Source organism: Oncorhynchus keta, chromosome 15, assembly GCF_023373465.1.
Source record: "Oncorhynchus keta strain PuntledgeMale-10-30-2019 chromosome 15, Oket_V2, whole genome shotgun sequence".
Classification (NCBI taxonomy): domain Eukaryota; kingdom Metazoa; phylum Chordata; class Actinopteri; order Salmoniformes; family Salmonidae; genus Oncorhynchus; species Oncorhynchus keta.
In genome coordinates this window covers 41,823,275-41,841,307 of record NC_068435.1, presented here as the reverse complement: position 1 = coordinate 41,841,307, position 18,033 = coordinate 41,823,275, and the positions used below count along the sequence as shown (strand labels likewise).

The following is an 18,033-nucleotide window of genomic DNA, read 5'->3' as shown; positions in this document are numbered from 1 at the left end:
ACCACTCCTTTATTGGGGGTGTCTTGCTAATTGCCTATAATTTCCACCTGTTGTCTATTCCATTTGCACAACAGCATGTGAAATTTATTGTCAATCAGTGTTGCTTCCTAAGTGGACAGTTTGATTTCACAGAAGTTTGATTTGACTTGGAGTTACATTGTGTTGTTTAAGTGCTCCCTTTATTTTTTTGAGCAGTGTATATATGGCATCCCAGGTCTATGCCCTATATATTTTAATATATATCCGAATGTTCTATATAGTATCCTATATGCCCGTCTTTGGAGAAGCAGAGCGGTGTGAGCTGAGCAGATCACTGAAATGAATACATATTTAATTTGTAGGTCCTGGAGTTTGTACTGCCCAAGATTAGCTCTGAGCTGTCTGAGGGCCAGCTATGAGCCATGTGAGTTTTCCTCTCTCTAAAGGGTCACGACCGTGGGGTCAACTGGGCCGCCTTCCATCCCAGCATGCCTCTCATCGTCTCAGGGGCTGACGACCGGCAGGTCAAGATCTGGAGGATGAACGGTGAGTGTGTTTAACTGGATGATGTATTGTCTTACTATGTACAGTGCTTTCAGAAAGTATTCACATCCCTTGACTTTTTTCACATTTTGTTGTTACAGCCTGAATTTAAAATGTATTAAATTTAGTTTTTGTGTCGCTGGCCTACACACATTACCCCACTCTGTGTGCAATAATAGTATTTTACATGATTTTTGAATGCTTACCTCATCTCTGTACCCCACACATACAATTATTTATAACTTGATTGTCTTACTTTCTCCTACCTCTCCAGAGTCCAAGGCATGGGAGCTGGACACCTGCAGGGGCCACTACAACAACGTGTCCTGTGCTGTCTTCCACCCCCGCCAGGAGCTCATCCTTTCCAACTCCGAGGACAAGAGCATCCGTGTGTGGGACATGTCCAAGAGGACTGGCGTCCAGACCTTCCGCAGGGACCACGACCGCTTCTGGGTGCTGGGCGCTCACCCCAACCTCAACCTATTTGCTGCCGGTAAGTGACTAACGTATAATGATAACAATGAATCAAATTGAAATGGAGCTTTTTATTGTGCTCAAAGTAGATTATATTGTAAGGCAGATGATGGTATTCTTGACTCACCTCCTATGCAGATGGGCACACATACTGAATATTGTTGCACTTAATTTCACTGTTTGTCAGTGACAGTGTGTTGTTGAAGACTTTTGTTAATTAGAGGTGGAGTGCGTAACCAGGCTGTTTGTCCTCCAGGTCATGACAGTGGTATGCTGGTTTTTAAGCTGGAGCGTGAGCGTCCGGCCTACGCTGTGTACGGAAACATGCTCTACTACGTCAAGGACCGCTTCCTGCGACAGCTCGACTTCAGCAGCAGCAAGGACACTGCCGTCATGCAGCTCCGCAGGTGTGTGTGTGTGTGTGTGTGTGTGCTCATATAACACTGCGAAGACTGTATTGTCCTTTAACTGAATTCTGAAGGATGAGACGGACTGCTTGCGATTTTCTAAAAGAATGTGAGAGGTCAGCTGGTTTTCTCATGATGTGATTTCCAACCACTGTTCTGTTTTTCTACTAGTGGGTCAAAGTTCCCAGTGTTCAGCATGTCTTACAACCCCGCAGAGAATGCTGTCCTGCTCTGCACTGTGAGTCTCGCTCTTAAAACAAACTTACATGCACATAATAGGTTATACAGTCATGTCCAAAATTATTGGCACCCTGAGCATCATGTCCAAAATTATTGGCACCCTGAGCAGACTATACAATAAATAATACAAAATACTGAGCTATATTGTGTACTTATAAAATTGGGAAATTATATCTATTTTATACTTAGACCATTGAGAGATTTTGTCTTTATTATTTTTATTATTTGTAACCCAGTTTTCATTACCTCACCTTTGCGAGGATAACGGCACTGAGCCTTTTTCGAAAATGTTTTATGGGATTGGAGACACCATTGGGAGGGATCTTAGACCTTCCCTCCATACAGAACCTTTCCAGATCCTTGATATCCTTCGTCTGTGCTTAAGGCAGTGTTGTATGTAGTGCCTGAGACCGGTCTCGAGACCACGACTTATCAATTATGTAGTACAATAGAGAAATCATGCACAAAGTAGCCTACACAATCGCCAAGCACGTGAAATATATTCACATGCGCTCCGCACAAAACCTAGTTTCAGCGGATAATCATCTGCAGGCAGCAAGAGTGTGGAGCATGGAGCAGCTCACAGAAGAATGACATTGGTAGCCGGTAGAGTTGGAAAGACGTTTCAACTTATATCTACCAGTACACGCTAACTAAGCCAGCAATTGGTATGCAAACCAGGTATTGGAAAAGCTGAGTCTGAAGTGTTGGTTAGTAGGCTATTTGTGATGCACAATTGTATTTATGCCTGTTTGCATCAGGGGCGTAGACATGGATGGGCCTTGATGTGGTGGTTTAAGCATTGTTGTGGACTTAGACATCACCTTTTTATTTCTAGAAAAAGTGTTATTTTAGGGAGTGGAAATCTGATCAAACAAAAATGTAAAAAAGGATTTTTCACACCGGGTGCCTTTCCGTATGGGAACTTTTTGGCAAAATTAGAGTATACTCACTTTTACAGACGCCACTGCATAGGACCGATGGAAAGACAGCAGTCACACACAGCATGATGTTAAAGGATAAGCAGTCCATAAACTCAGACATAATAAGCCAGTAGGTCCCAGTCATAAGAATACAAAAACACAACCATTAAGGATTTCCCAATCAAAATGTACAACTATTACTTCCCATTGAAAAAAAACATTTCACGCAAAGTAACCGGTGACCTTAAATTTGCAGTGGAACTGACAGCGTTTGAACTACTTTGTCTGTTTCATATCTGCAATCATATCAGTCAATATTTGAATATATAAATATCAAATTCTCTGTTTCTACTACAAAACCAACTTTATAAGATGTTTTAAAAATAGGTTATATTTGACTCCGTGTTCCATGACGTACGGTAAGGCATTGTTGGCAGGATAGATGGATGCAGTTCAATGCATGATTCATGTAATGCACCACTACATGTCTATTAATTGTCAAAACGCACGGCCGCTTTCCTACTCTGCATTAGTATACGTAATTCCCAAACATTGTAAGAATTCATAACTTGAAAATGACCATATCTAAGTTTAATTCTTCCTGGGGGTGTATATGAACAGATGTGGCTAAAATGCTGTCAGTTCCACTTTAAATGCAACAATGTTTCACACACAAGCTATTTTCAAAGAGACTAACATCAAAGTGCGCTGCAATAAACCCAGTTCCACTCACCAGATGATCATTTGAAACTTAACTTCTTGTTTAAAGTTATTCTTGAAAAGGGAGAAGCTACCAAATTAGCAATAACGTCCTCTTTGATCACCTACTGCAGCCGCTACAAACTAGCAGAAAACAAAAGCTAACAAGCTAGACCATGGGAAAACTACTCGCTATTGTGCAGTGACCTGTTGGCCTTCAATTTTAAATATGTTTTTTATAAAAATGGTCCCACTCAGGGCCTCCTGAGTGGCGCAGCGGTCTAAGGTACTGCATTGCAGCGCTAGAGGTGTCACTAGTGTACCTCATTTGCACATGCTGTTTATAGATTTCTACTGTATTATTGATTGTATGTTTGTTTATTCCATGTGTAACTGTTGTATGTGTAGGAACTGCTTTGCTTTATCTTGGCCAGGTCGCATTTGCAAATTAGAACTTGTTCTCAACTAGCCTACCTGGTTAAATAAAATTTAAAAAACTATAGACCCGGGTTCGATTCCGGGCTGTATCACAACCGGCCATGATTGGGATTCCCATAGGCGGAGCATAATTGGCCCAGCGTCATCCGGTGGAGGGTTTGGCAAGGGGGGGCTTTACTTGGGTCATCGCGCTCTAGCGACTCCTTGTGGCGGGCTGAGTGCCTGCAGGTAGACCTCTGTCATCAGTTGAACAGTGTTTCCTCCGACACATTGGTGCGGTTGGCTTCCAGATTAAGCGGGCTGGTGTTAAGAAGCGCTGTTTGGCGGGTCTTGTTTCGGGGGAAGCATGACTCGACCTTCACCTCCCAAGCCCGTTAGGGAGTTGCAGCGATGAGACAAGATCGAAATTGGGGAGGGAAAAGGGGGTAAAATACAACAACAAAAATAACTGTCCCACTCATTTAAGTCAAAATGTTATTGGTTGAGTTCACTGTCACTCTAAAATGTTGCCCTAATACAGTTGAATGGCAGATGCCTTTATCTAGCTCCTGATGGCCTAGCCAATGGCTGACTTAGCTAGCTAGATTTATCTCCCCAGAGACTGCAAAGAAAAATCCTGATTGGATCCTTTTCTCTCTTCAGTGTTAACCTTTCCAACACTAACTGAAGCGATTAAATCAGATCATAATTTAAAATAATATAATTAGCATTATTATTATATTCTAATTATTATTTTATAAATCCTAAACTCTTCTCTGAAGGCGTAGAAGGCCAATTGTTCCCCACTGTGTTTGGGTTAGTAATCGTTTTTAGTGGCTCTATTTTCTCTCTGCATGCATTTTTTTCACTTCTGAGTGTCTAAAGAATCCATTTCTTAAATATGAACTCAAAAATACTGGACATTTTGAACTCCGTTCTTGACTCGGACTCAATTTGCTCGGTCTTGGTCTTGAATCGGTCTCGCTTTAGGTGGTCTCGATCACAACACTGGCATATGGACTGGTCTCTTCAGTTCAAACCACACGTTTTCAATGAGGTTAAAGTCTGGAGACTGAGATGTCCACTACAGAATCTAGATTTTGTGGTCAATTTAACAATTTCTTTGTTTATTTTGATGTGTTCTTGGGATTCTATTTCTAATACTTGTTTTGATGAGCTCAAAGTATCCAATCACACTGCGTCTGTTGAGACAGACAGGTCGAGTAGCTATTCAGGTGAGCCCCTCTCCAAGGGAGTCACTTCCCGCCAGCTGGTCATTCTCGCCTCTTCCTTGCGGAAGTGACTGCATTCACAAGAACCTCTCCTCAGCACAACTAGATTCCTGTCTTCTTACTGAACTGGTTTATTACGAACCAAGATGTTAATTCCTAGGCCTGCAATCCCGTTAACAGGATTGATATGACAACAGCCAGTGAAAGTGCAGGGTGCCAAATTCACAACAACAGAAATCTCATAATTAAAATTCCTCAAACATACATGTATCTTATACCGTTTTAAAGGTAATCTTGTTGTTAATCCCCACCACAGTGTCCGATTTCAAATAGGCTTTACAGCGAAAGCACCACAAACGATTGTTAGGTCACCACCCAACTCACAGAAAAATTCAGCCATTTTTCCAGCCAATGAGAGGATTCACAAAAAGCACAAATAGAGATAAAATGAATCACTAACCTTTTGATGATCTTCATCAGATGACACTCATAGGACTTCATGTTACACAATACATGTATGTTTTGTTACGTTCACTAGTTCCAAAAACATCCGGTGATATTGCAGAGAGCCATGTCATTTTACAGAAATACTCATTATAAATGTTGTTGAAGTCCATTGTTAGACATGGAAATATAGATATACCTCTCCTTAATCTAACCGCTGTCAAAATTCAACAAAAACTTTACGGAAAAAGCAAACTATGCAATCTGAGAAGGCGCTCAGAAAATAAATAAAATGATCCGCCATGTTGGCGTCATCAGAAATAACGTTATAAATATTCACTTACATTTGATGATCTTCATCAGAATGCACTCTCAGGAATCCTAGTTCCACAATAAATGCTTGATTTGTTAGATAATGTCCATTATTTATGTCCAAGTAGCTACTTTTGTTAGCTCGTTTAGTACACAAATCCAAACGCTCGTGCAGGTCCAGCCGAACATCGGACAAAAAAGTTATATTACAGGTTGAAGAAACTTGTCAAACTAAGTATAGAATCAATCTTTAGGATGTTAGCATAAATCTTCAATCAAGTTCCAACCAGAGAATTCCTATGTCTGTAGAGAAGCCATGGAACGCAGGTCGCTATCATATGAAATGCGCATGACCAGGACCTGGCTCTCTGCCAGACCACTGACTCAAACAGCTCCACCACACAGAAGCCTCATTCAAGATTCTAAAGACGGCTGACATCTAGTGGAAGCCCTAGGAAATGCAACTTTATCCATATCCCACTGTGTATTCAATAGGGGCTGGGTTGAAAATCGACCAACCTCAGATTTCCAGGTTTTTGCCTGCCATATGAGTTATGTTATACTCACAGACATCATTCAAACAGTTTTAGAAACTTCAGAGTGTTTTCTATCAAATTCTAAATGATAATATGCATATATTAGCATCTGGGAAGAGTAGGAGGCAGTTCACTCTGGGCACTTCTGGGCTCCTTTTATCCAAGCTACTCAATACTGCCCCTGCAGCCAAAATAAGTTAATGCTGCCGAACATAGGACCTCAGCTCCTGACGATAGTGTTGAGTACTGACCGACAGGTAAGTTTTGCTTCGAGTAGAGTTCATTTTCTACTTGTCAGTCTCCATTGTAGCTAGCATCACACAGCCAGCTATCTAGACTTGGTTAGCCCTTGCTTTGGCTAACCTGGCTAGCTAACAAAGGACTAGCTTTCACCACTAGGCTTAAAGCTAACCTGGCTTACTTGCTGTAAGGCAAGCTTACCATACCAGCACTACTAACTGCAACAACGTAATAGCTAGCTAACGACACTACAAAGGGATAGCTCTTGCCTTAAGACTTAGCTATCCCGGGTAACTCACTACAAGGCTAGCTACACCAAACTAGCTTTTCCACCTGCAAAGGTAGAATTGCTAGCGCGCCTCTTGCATTTAGCTCAACCCATGTTCACCCATGCTGTGTTGACCTGACTGACCACCCTAGCTTCACCGCTCAACAGTCGAGAGACATGGGAAGCACACACTTTTCTCCAGCTAGCGGAGCTAACTAGCTAGACTCTTAGCCACAAGGTCGATCACTAACTAGTTAACACCTTGCTTCAGAAATACTATTTTAGGGCCCAATGCATCCGTTTTTATATCAACTCATTTCTGGATAACAATTAAGTACCTTACTGTAATAGACTGGTTAGCTGACAACGTCACGAAAACGATGGGCGCGCATCAAAGGGGCATAAGGCCATGTGTTATGGTTCTGAAGGCCAGATAGCTAGCAACTATTGAAAACTGCCATGTGGCGAATCGTAAATGGCTCGTTTGATCTTGTTCTTGATACCATGGGTTGTTTTGGAGTGTTTTGACTGTCACGTCTATGATAATATGGCTAAAATTTGCTAGCTAGCTAACCAACAACTGTAATGATGCATTTGAGAGAATTGCTCGTTGTGCAACTTTGTTTTCAATAAACATTGGCTACTAAATATAGTCTACATGTTATCAACCATCTAAGCCAACTCCGTCTGTTTTGCCCCATAGTTGCCCACAAGTCCGTTTTGCTGCTAAACAACCAACCCGTCTATAGATTTCCAAGCTTCCGGGTCAGTAGCTTCAGCCCAACATCACATAAACACACATACTCCAACTGACACTCACATGCTCCTGATTAACCGACTATTAGCTAAACAATGTTTTTAATGTACTTATTATTAATTTTATCCTTATGTCTACTGTATCTCCAATAAGCTACTCAGGAAATGGCTAAGAATAGCCCATATTAATATATGTAGGCTTAGAATAAATAATTTATTAAATGTCTATAGTGATTTTCTGAACCATCAAGGTGCTTCAAAAGCAAACAAACAAGCAATACATCATGAGTAGCCTAACTATAGATAGGTGAACCAATAGAGAGGCCAAGTCTTTGACTGTATGCATCCTCCAAGGATGGAGAGGGACAGTTCATGGCTTGATCACGGGAAGGTGGTCAGAGAGATGTTTGATGAAGAGTCTCGTGATGAACATTTAGAGGGCTACTCTGGGAATCAAACGGTGCCATTTTTTAGCATGTAAATCTTGGTGAGATAAAAAAAAATCTATATGCATGCTACAACACAACAGTAAACAATACATTAATTGCACTATAACGGTAACAAACGGTGCCCACAAACTGTTGGGGCCTACTTAAAGCTGTCTCAACAGCAGAGTCCCAACACCTTTACACTGCTATACCTGGCTGTCAGCGGAGCCTTGTCTGGCAGCCTTTAAAAATTAAAAATGCTGGTATGGCTGGCTTGCTTAAACAAATGTGGGTTCTACTGACAATTGAGATGAACAAACTTTGGCATAAGGGGACGACGAGCAGATAAGTGGCAATCCACAATTTGAGCGAGCGAGGACGGACGTAGTCAGCAACGATTTGTTCAGCACTTTTGAAATGTACATTATTATAAATGTACATGATTCTCCCTGTACACCCAAGTCAGAACCACATGATAAATAAAGGGGGCATATAAGCAGACAATGAAATCTCTTACAATATTCAATGATTACATTTCTCTAAAACAGGCTATGGGCTACATGTGTAGTAAGCTGGTAACTGTTGGTGGTGCACAAGATACATTTAGTATTACTTTCTTAGCTACCATATACATATCTCCCTGGCATATTACATAATTTATGCAGCAGCATACAAGACATTTTTGCACTCCTCTTGTTGTGCTGTATTCACTTTAACAGGAAGGTGGCGTGGCGGTCCTTGTGTGGGCAAATTTTGTCATCAAAGTCTGGCATTCTCTGGATTTATGGTGCTTTCAAGACAACTGGGAACTCTGAAAAAAACCATGTTGAATCATGATGACTTCAGTGATCTTCGGGTCGGAGCTCTAGAAAGCTCTGACTTGCAATTCCGAGTTGGAGGACCGTTCAAAACTTATTTTCCCCGTCTGAGTTCCCAGTGGTCTTGAACGCACTGTAGTCAGGTTTCTCAGTTACGAGTTTCCAGTTGTTTTGAGTACGGCAGAAGTCATGCTGGATTGACAGCATGGCCAATGTTGAATGTTTATCCTTTGAAGCTTGATAAAAGAGACATTTAAACTCAGACTTGGCACCACCCACCCTCTCCACTGAACAGCAGGCTAGTGATTGCTTTACTACAATGCTTTGTTAGCCACTGATTCCTTCCAAACCACTCATTGTTGATTTTGCGATTTCTAACTTGTTGTGTAACGTTTATGTCCTATGGCCGATGTGCACCGATGCGTTTTATCTTCATTATTTCTCTTGATATGACAAGGATTGAAAGTGATTTACCAGTAGATTGTCGACTTGATTCATGATAATGACTGATAGTTAAGATTTTGAAAGTATGGACTGATCATATCAACATCCTATCAACATCAATCAAAGCTACTGTAGATATGATTTCATGTCATTTTGTCTGTGGCCAATGACCTTGAGCCCTCTTGGATGGGCACTTCTAATGTAACTATGGCAGCACACAAGGGCCTTTGAGCTCTACTCTTAGATTTTGCAGTGACGTAGTGTCCCTATGGGTGACAGAACACTGAGCCAATCACGGCGCAACTAGAGAACCCCTACGCTCCGTATTTTCTGCTTGCTGCCCCACCACAGAAAGCACAGAGCTAGGCTGAAACACCTGCATTTTGGAGCTGCCTTACTGATGTGACCTGTATTAATGCCAAAATAACATGCAAACTGGTACACCAAATAGTGATTTATTTTGTATTATTTTAACTAAACAGGTGGGGCTCAAAACAGGTGGGGCGCTGTCATGGTCAAGTCATATTGGCAAATTTGTTGTGAAAATGGAGAGCAGTATGTCTGTTATAAAAAAAGATGTTCTGCGTTTTTGATTCAAATCAACTATACTAGATGTTCCAACGGTCTGCACAAATGACTTGTCGGCTATGCGTGGAAGCCAGGAGATGCTTCATGTCTTTGTTAGTTAATGGTCAATTTCCATGAGACTGGCAGTTATTTGCTTGACAATCACTGGCTGACAAAATGTCATGACTGCCACAGCCCTAGGCTTTACTATCATATAGCACAATGTTTTATGGGTACATAATCATGATAGGACAAAAGTTGACCTCACCCAACCCTACATTCAACAAATGTAAACTCCACTTGGCTTGAAACCGGTGCTATGGTCAGATGAGCCCTTTGGCCACGCACACGCTATTGTATTATTTATTTGATAGTCTTTTTTGCTCATCTTTATCGAGGTTGCCAATCATTTTGGACCTGACTGTACTTACACATACAGTGCCTTCAAGTATTCACACCCCTTGACCTTTTACACAATTTGTGTTACAGCCTGAATTTAAAGTGGATTAAATGTAGTTTAGTCACTGGCCTACACACAATGCCCCATAATGTCAATGAAATTATTATTCTTTTATTTTTAAAAAAAATTACAAATGAAAAGCTGCGTTCCACCAGACACTGAGAGATTAATTCACCTTTCAGCAGGACAATAACCTAAAACACAAGGGCAAATCAACACTGGAGATGCTTACCAGTTGCCGAGTTACAGTTTTGACTTAAATCTGCTTAAAAATCTATGGGAAGACCTGTAAATGGTTGTCTAGCGATGATCAACAACCAATTTGACAGAGCTTGAAGAATTTTGTAAAGAATAAATGGCAAATGTTGCACAATCCAGGTATGGAAAGCTCTTAGAGACCTACCCAGAAAGACTCACCAGCTGTAATCGCTGTATTGACTCAAGGGGTTGAATACTTAATCACAATATTTGTTTTTCATAAATTATAACATTTGTAACAAATGTTTCTTCCATTTTGCCATTATTTTGTGTAAATTGTTGTCCAAAAAAATGACAATTAAATCCATTTAATCCCACTTTGTGACACAACAAAATGTGGAAAAAGTCGAGGGATGTGAATACTTTCTGAAGGTACTGTACATACTCATCATTTAGACACTTTCTTCCGTTGTTGAAAATGTATTGACGTGTCTCTTCTATTGCAGAGGGCAACTAACCTGGAGAACAGCACCTATGACTTGTACTCCATCCCCAAGGAGAGCGACTCTCAGAATCCAGATGGTAAAACTACACTCTTATTCTCTCTTATAACGAGATGACATCTGTGAAATGTGAATGCATTTCCAATTTCATATCTTGCTTTTTAGATGATTTAATAACCCCACTAGACCCATGTTAATTCTTTCTCCCCCTCCTGCAGCTCCTGAGGGGAAAAGATCCTCTGGTCTGACCGCAGTCTGGGTCGCCAGGAACCGGTTCGCTGTTCTGGACCGCATGCACTCGGTAAGTGTGTGTGTGCACATGATTAAATAGCATGTATTGTCTTGACCAGTGGCTGTAGTTGTTCTAAATATGGTTACAGTACAGTTAAAGAGGTCAGAGGATGACTAGTAATGATGGTGAACCCTGCTCTCCCTCCAGCTGCTGATCAAGAACCTGAAGAATGAGATTGTGAAGAAGGTACAGGTACCTAGCTGCGAGGAGATCTTCTATGCCGGGACGGGCTCCCTGCTGCTGCGCGACGCAGACGGAGTCACCCTCTTTGACGTGCAGCAGAAACGCTCGCTGGCCACTGTGAAGATCGCCAAGGTCAAGTATGTGGTCTGGAGCGCCGACACCAGCCATGTTGCCCTGCTGGCTAAACACGGTATGTACTGAACACACCCTAAACACACATCTTATCAGTCTTTTCATCTCGGGTTTTGCTGCCAAGATTTTCTCCCTACTAGTTGTTTTTCCAAACTTTCACAGATTCTCTCTCTCTCTCTACCTGTTGTCAACAACCTATCCTAAATGTACACCCTATCTAGCTGTTCACTCGCTTTCTAGTACCCCCAGATGTTAGCCTTCCTTTACCTGTTAATAAACCTGATTGTCTGCTTGCCCCGGCAGCCATTATGATCTGCAACAGGAAGCTGGAGAGTCTGTGCAGCATCCATGAGAACATCCGTGTGAAGAGTGGAGCCTGGGATGAGAGTGGAGTCTTCATCTACACCACCTCCAACCACATCAAATACGCCCTCACCTCAGGGTAAAGACACACCACTACTGCACAAGACAATGCTCTAGTGACTAGTTTGAGAGAGGAGAGCCGTATCAAACTTTTCTAATCACACTCCACTCCTCTTTCTGTAGTGATCATGGTATCATCCGGACTCTGGATCTGCCCATCTACGTGACCCGGGTCAGAGGCAACAGTGTCTATTGTCTTGACCGTGAGTGCAGGCCCCGCGTGCTGAACATTGACCCCACGGAGTACCGCTTCAAACTGGCCCTGGTCAACCGCAAATATGAGGAGGTGAGGAGGAGGTCATTTGATGCTCCTTCTCTCTTTTCCCTTTCTGGAGTTACTTTTTGACTGACTCTGTTTGACCCCTGACCTCCTACAGGTGCTGCACATGGTGCGTAACGCCAAGCTGGTTGGCCAGTCCATCATCGCCTACCTGCAGAAGAAGGGCTATCCGGAGGTGGCCCTGCACTTCGTCAAGGATGAAAAGACCCGCTTCAGTCTGGCTTTGGAGTGTGGAAACATTGAGGTGAGTTTGAGACCCCAGGTTTCATTCAACATCTCTGAGAGACCGTCTGTGTGAAACACTGTGTGGTGTAATTTGCCCTCCGATCCTGTAGGTGGCGTTGGAGGCTGCCAAGGCTCTGGATGAGAGGGGCTGCTGGGAGCGGCTGGGCGAGGCGGCGCTGCTGCAGGGTCACCACCAGGTCGTGGAGATGTGCTACCAGAGGACCAAGAACTTCGACAAGCTCACCTTCCTCTACCTCATCACCGGCAACCTGGCCAAGCTACGCAAGATGATGAAGATAGGTTAGACAGATAGAGGAGTGTGTTTTGTTTCAGACCAATAGCGCTTGTGTTTGTCAGAGTTATTTGACTGACAAGTGTTTGATCACTGTGTTGCAGCTGAGATCAGAAAGGACATGAGTGGACACTACCAGGGTGCTCTATATCTGGGGGACGTCAGCGAGAGAGTCCGCATCCTGAAGAACTGTGGCCAGAGTGAGTCTTCTTAAATGAACACACACCTCTTACTCTCTCTTTCCAACTTCCTCAATGTTTCTGACATGGGACTGTTGTTTGTGGTGCTTTTGGTCTAAACTGCTTGTTGTCTTCCATTTGTAGAGTCACTGGCATATCTGACTGCTGCCACCCACGGGATGGACGAAGAAGCGGAAGCCCTGAAAGAGACCTTTGACCCAGAAAAGGACACTGTCCCTGAGGTGGACCCCAATGCCCAGCTGCTGCAGCCGCCACCTCCCATCAACCCCCTGGATACCAACTGGCCCCTGCTCACTGTGTCCAAGGGCTTCTTCGAGGGAGCCATTGCAGCCAAGGGTGAGTCCCCTGCACGGACAGCACATTTTGTGTTAGCCATTTGGGACTAGCCTGGGGTAGTGTATTGTGTCGTGTCAGCATATTTGTTGTGCGGAGTTGTTTCATTTGTTTTTTATTGTGGGTGTTGCAGGGAAGGCTGGTCAGATGGCTGCAGACATGGATGTTGATGCCCCAGGAGGAGAGGGCTGGGGAGAGGACGCAGAGCTTCAGCTGGATGAGGGTGAGTCCCTCTCAAAAAATCCTTAAATGAGGTGACAAGACTTTAGATTGCCACTATCTTACCCCATCTCTTTCTATGTTTCTCTCATTTATCTCCTCTCTCTATTTATTTGTATATTTTTTTTAGGGGATAGATCAGCTTTATAATTTCAGATAGATTGTAGCTTCCGTCAATGTAATTTTCTGCATCACTTCCAATCCCCCACATATTTTTTTTGCAAAAATACAATACCAGTCAAAAGTTTGGACACACCTACTACTTCACGGGTGTTTCTTTATTTTGACTATTTTCTACATTGTAGAATAATAAAAAAGTGTTAAACAAATCTAAATATTTTAGTTATATTTTAGATTCTTCAAAGAAGCCGCCCTTGCCTTGACACTTTTTTGGTTACTACATGATTCCATATGTGTTATTTCATAGTTTTGATGTCTTCACTATTAAGCTCCATTCAACCCCTCCCATCTATTAACACCATCCATATTGGATTTCTATTTGACATCTCTTTCTTTCCATCAGATGGTTTCATGGATGCCCAGGATGGATTAGGGGAGGAAGGAGGTGCCACGAAGGAGGAGGGAGGAGGCTGGGAGGTAGAGGAGGATCTGGACCTGCCTCCAGAGCTGGTGAGATGATTCTCTTCCTTACCAAGAAATCTCCACTCTTTGGTTTAGCAGGACTCATAGCATGACTGATGACTAGTCAGTCTGAGAATGTTGCCTCTTCTCTCTCCCACTAGGAGTTGCCAGCTGGTGCCGGAGTAGGGGCTGAAGATGGTTTCTTTGTCCCTCCTACCAAGGGCATGAGCCCCACCCAGCTGTGGTGCAACAACTCCCAGCTCCCTGTGGACCACGTCCTGGCTGGTTCCTTTGAGACCGCCATGAGGGTAAGCTCTCTCTCTCTCACACACACACACTGGCCTTTTATACAGGTTTATACCTTATACTAGTCTCTCTTCCTTTCTCTTTTTAGTTGCTCCATGACCAGGTTGGGGTGGTTCAGTTCGGGCCCTATAAGCAGCTGTTCATGCAGACTCTATCCCGCGGGAGGACATGCTACCTGGGCCTGCCGTCTCTGCCCTGCCTGCGTGGTAACCCGCAGAGGAACTGGAAAGACTGTGGGGCCAAGCAGGGGCTGCCCGCTGTGGGTCTTCGTCTCTCAGATCTCATTGCCCGCCTGCAGCAGTGCTACCAGCTCACCACTGCCGGCCGCTTCGAGGAGGCCGTTGAACGCTTCCGCACCATCCTGCTGTCTGTGCCACTGCTGGTGGTCGACAACAAGCAGGAGATCGCAGAGGTACGTAGACTTGTTTAGACTAAGGTTAATCAAGTGTGGGCCTGATGGTAGTGGTGATAACCTGATTAAGGTCACTGTCTCTCTTAGGCTCAGCAGCTGATCACAATCTGCAGAGAATACATTGTTGGCCTCACCATGGAAACGGAAAGGAAAAAGTTGCCTAAAGACACATTGGACCAGCAGAAGAGGCTGTGTGAGGTATTGTCATTGTGTTTCTTACCTACTTCCCAACTGAACAATTAGTCCGCAATCTCCCTATTCATTGAGGAGCTCACTACCCATTGATTTAAAAAAAAAAAGATTGTATGTGTTGTTTTTCCCAGATGGCAGCTTACTTCACCCACTGCAGTCTCCAGCCAGTCCACATGGTCCTTGTCTTACGTACAGCACTAAATCTATTCTTTAAACTGAAGAACTTCAAGACAGCTGCCAGTTTTGCCTGTCGTCTGCTTGAATTAGGACCCAAACCAGAGGTGGCACAGCAGGTAACAAAGTGTGTGTGTGTGTGTGTGTGTGTGTGTGTGTGTGCTATGTCCCTTTATACACATTAAAGTATTTCTATATATTCACTGTCTCTTACCTTCTCCATCTCTGTATTAAAGACACGCAAGATCTTGGCAGCATGCGAGAAGACGCTGACCGATGCCCACCAGCTGAACTACGACCCCCACAATCCATTTGACCTGTGCGCTGCCTCGTACACGCCCCTGTACCGTGGACGCCCAGTGGAGAAGTGCCCCCTCTCTGGGGCCTGCTATTGCCCCCCCTACAAGGGCCAGGTCTGCAGGGTCACACAGGTCAGTCAAGAGAACTGCCCTACTGTGTTGTCATGTACAGAATGCCCCTCTATTTAGAAGTGTCCCGCTTTGATATGAAGTTGTATTAATTGCTTTGTAACTGAGTGTTAAAACATATTTTAGATGTCCTCTCCAGTCAGTGGTATCGCTGACCGTTAACCTTCTTGTTTTCAAGGTGACTGAGATCGGAAAGGATGTGATTGGTCTGCGTGTCAGCCCTCTGCAGTTTCGTTAGAGGACGTGAAAAGGACCAGGAATGGGGAAGAACGACATTGATCCATTCAGCGAAACACATCCACACTTTATTCTATATACACACTGTTTCTTTCTTGGATTAGATAGAAGAAAACATCATTAATGAGAGAAAAGGGTTGGTAGGGTGACATACGATTTATTGGTGAGCAAATGTTATTTTGATGTTAAGCCGTTTTATGTTTCTGACTGTGACTGCCTGCTTTACCTTTCCTGTGATGCTGTACTTGTGAGTGTTATATCATCTCTGCTCCAACGTTTGAGAATTGTTGTTTTATTAGAACCCTACTAGACAAACCTGTCTCTCTTTCTGACCTGTAAGCCCCATAAAATGAATAATACAAAATGAGCATCACTGCTTTGTGTAACTTGTTAAATAAAATAAAAGCTCTACTACTAATTTACTAATATGTGGAGTACACAATTCTGTAATTTCACAAGTGTCATTCTAGCTCGTGTCAAGTCCTGGTTTTCAAACATGGACACCCCAAACAATGCTTTGACAGCTCTGGATCAAAGTCATGTTCTGCTAATGTTGCAAGTACAACATGAAAGGGACAAAGTGGTGCAAATAAAAGTTGTCTTTAAGACCAAATGGCCCAACATTTAAATATCATTTCTTCCTTTTCCCCAGAGGAACAGGTTGAATCATTCATATGTAGAAATCATTGCCATTGTATCATTTTGAGAGTTTTCAATGTGTATTTCTGGTAATAGGAGAATGCATACCAGAGATTGGATATGCCTTTTAAACAATGGAGGATGGCTCATAATAATGGCTGGAACAGAGCGAATGGAATGCCATTGCCGTGTCTTTGGCTATGCCGGATTAAGTGATATGACATGCTATTCTATAAAATAATTTCTCCGTAATTAATATTACCTGATTTAAGCTAATCAGGTAAATGTAATTAACTAGAAAGTCGGGGCACCACGAAAGAATGTTTATAGAGCTGTTATCTTCCGAATAAACTCTTAAAGACCTAGTCATCTTACATCAGTAGCAGTCAATATTTAATCATCACTTTAATTCAGTCTCATCTGAAAGTTGTCAATTCTTGGTTATCTTCACGAACCCTGGCTAACAAGTTGAATCAGCAAAGCAAAATTGGGTTTAATTATTTATTTACTAAATACCTAACTAATGACACAGAATTACACATACACATAATTAATCATAACTTTATTACAAATTACGTCATAAAGGAAAACGTCCCTAGCGGGCGGAACAGATATGACAGCTTGTTACACAAAAGAAAAGGGGCAGGGTTTGAGTGAAGGAGCGGGAAGAATGAGGACCAAAGGAAGAAGCTGTGCTATCGTAAATACAGTATCTTATGCATTCTAAATTACCACCCATTTGGAAAAGGAAAATGCAATAAATATCTACTCTGAGCTGCGCTTCAGTAGGTTGGTGGTAGATGGAAGGCCGTGTTGTCTCTGGTGGTCAATTGGATACGTTGTAGTAACGTCGTTGTGTGATAGACGGGATACTCTTGTCTGTTTCTTCCTAACCCTCATTTGCAGCTGCTGTTGCTAACTCAACGGCTAGGAGGTATCACTTCTGTAGTGAGTAAGAGTTCAAAGTCCATTCGCAACCAAGGCTCACGCTGATGTTGGCTTCGTTCTGTAGTTATTATCTGAACCATTCTGACATCGGACAGTCGTCCTCACATCCTCGGAACAGGAGGTAACATTGTCGTCAAAGCTTTATATAGGAAGGGAGAGGAGGGCGTGTTTGAAAAGTGTTATAGCCCATGTCCCTTCACAGGCGCGGGCCACTGATTGAGCATAGCCCTGACCTTCTGAAAATCCAAATCTCACATTTTAGAAGCTAAAATCTGATTTCATCCCATCACGAATAATTTCATATTCAAACGTTTAAATTGAACAACAATTCCATGTGAATCCGATAACTCTGATGTGTAGACTTTCCACTGTAGAGTTTGTCATCTTATCATTAATGAGAATGTCTCAGATGACAACCGAACTGACATATTCATTAAGTACCACCGCATATTTTCAATTGGTCGGATTACCAGAATATAGTTCATTTCCCCCCACCTTCTGATGTTCCCAGAATCTATGTTAACCAAAGGGATTTGCAAATGTAGCATCAGTAGGGTAGAGAGAGGAAAAGAGGTATTTATGACTGTCATAAACCTACCCCCAGGCCAACGTCATGACAACACCACAGGATGTTTTTGTGCTGGTCAA

The 18,033-nt window shown here is 42.8% G+C and overlaps 1 protein-coding gene across 1 annotated transcript in view; it reads left to right on the top strand.

The window, feature by feature from the left end:
- The window catches only part of LOC118394966 (coatomer subunit alpha-like), a 28,339-nt gene extending 12,119 nt beyond the window's left edge, over positions 1-16,220 (top strand). Inside the window, exons 8-28 of the mRNA XM_035788685.2 lie at positions 426-525; positions 797-1,015; positions 1,253-1,403; positions 1,575-1,641; positions 10,892-10,967; positions 11,107-11,189; positions 11,328-11,553; positions 11,799-11,937; positions 12,042-12,204; positions 12,296-12,442; positions 12,534-12,723; positions 12,820-12,915; positions 13,039-13,251; positions 13,382-13,471; positions 13,991-14,097; positions 14,211-14,357; positions 14,444-14,767; positions 14,855-14,965; positions 15,091-15,252; positions 15,370-15,564; positions 15,740-16,220. Of these exons, the coding sequence (XP_035644578.1) occupies positions 426-525; positions 797-1,015; positions 1,253-1,403; positions 1,575-1,641; positions 10,892-10,967; positions 11,107-11,189; positions 11,328-11,553; positions 11,799-11,937; positions 12,042-12,204; positions 12,296-12,442; positions 12,534-12,723; positions 12,820-12,915; positions 13,039-13,251; positions 13,382-13,471; positions 13,991-14,097; positions 14,211-14,357; positions 14,444-14,767; positions 14,855-14,965; positions 15,091-15,252; positions 15,370-15,564; positions 15,740-15,799 (3,066 nt within the window). The 3' untranslated portion in view covers positions 15,800-16,220. The remainder of the gene's footprint in view (positions 1-425; positions 526-796; positions 1,016-1,252; positions 1,404-1,574; positions 1,642-10,891; positions 10,968-11,106; positions 11,190-11,327; positions 11,554-11,798; positions 11,938-12,041; positions 12,205-12,295; positions 12,443-12,533; positions 12,724-12,819; positions 12,916-13,038; positions 13,252-13,381; positions 13,472-13,990; positions 14,098-14,210; positions 14,358-14,443; positions 14,768-14,854; positions 14,966-15,090; positions 15,253-15,369; positions 15,565-15,739) is intronic.
- The last annotated feature ends 1,813 nt before the right edge of the window (positions 16,221-18,033 follow it).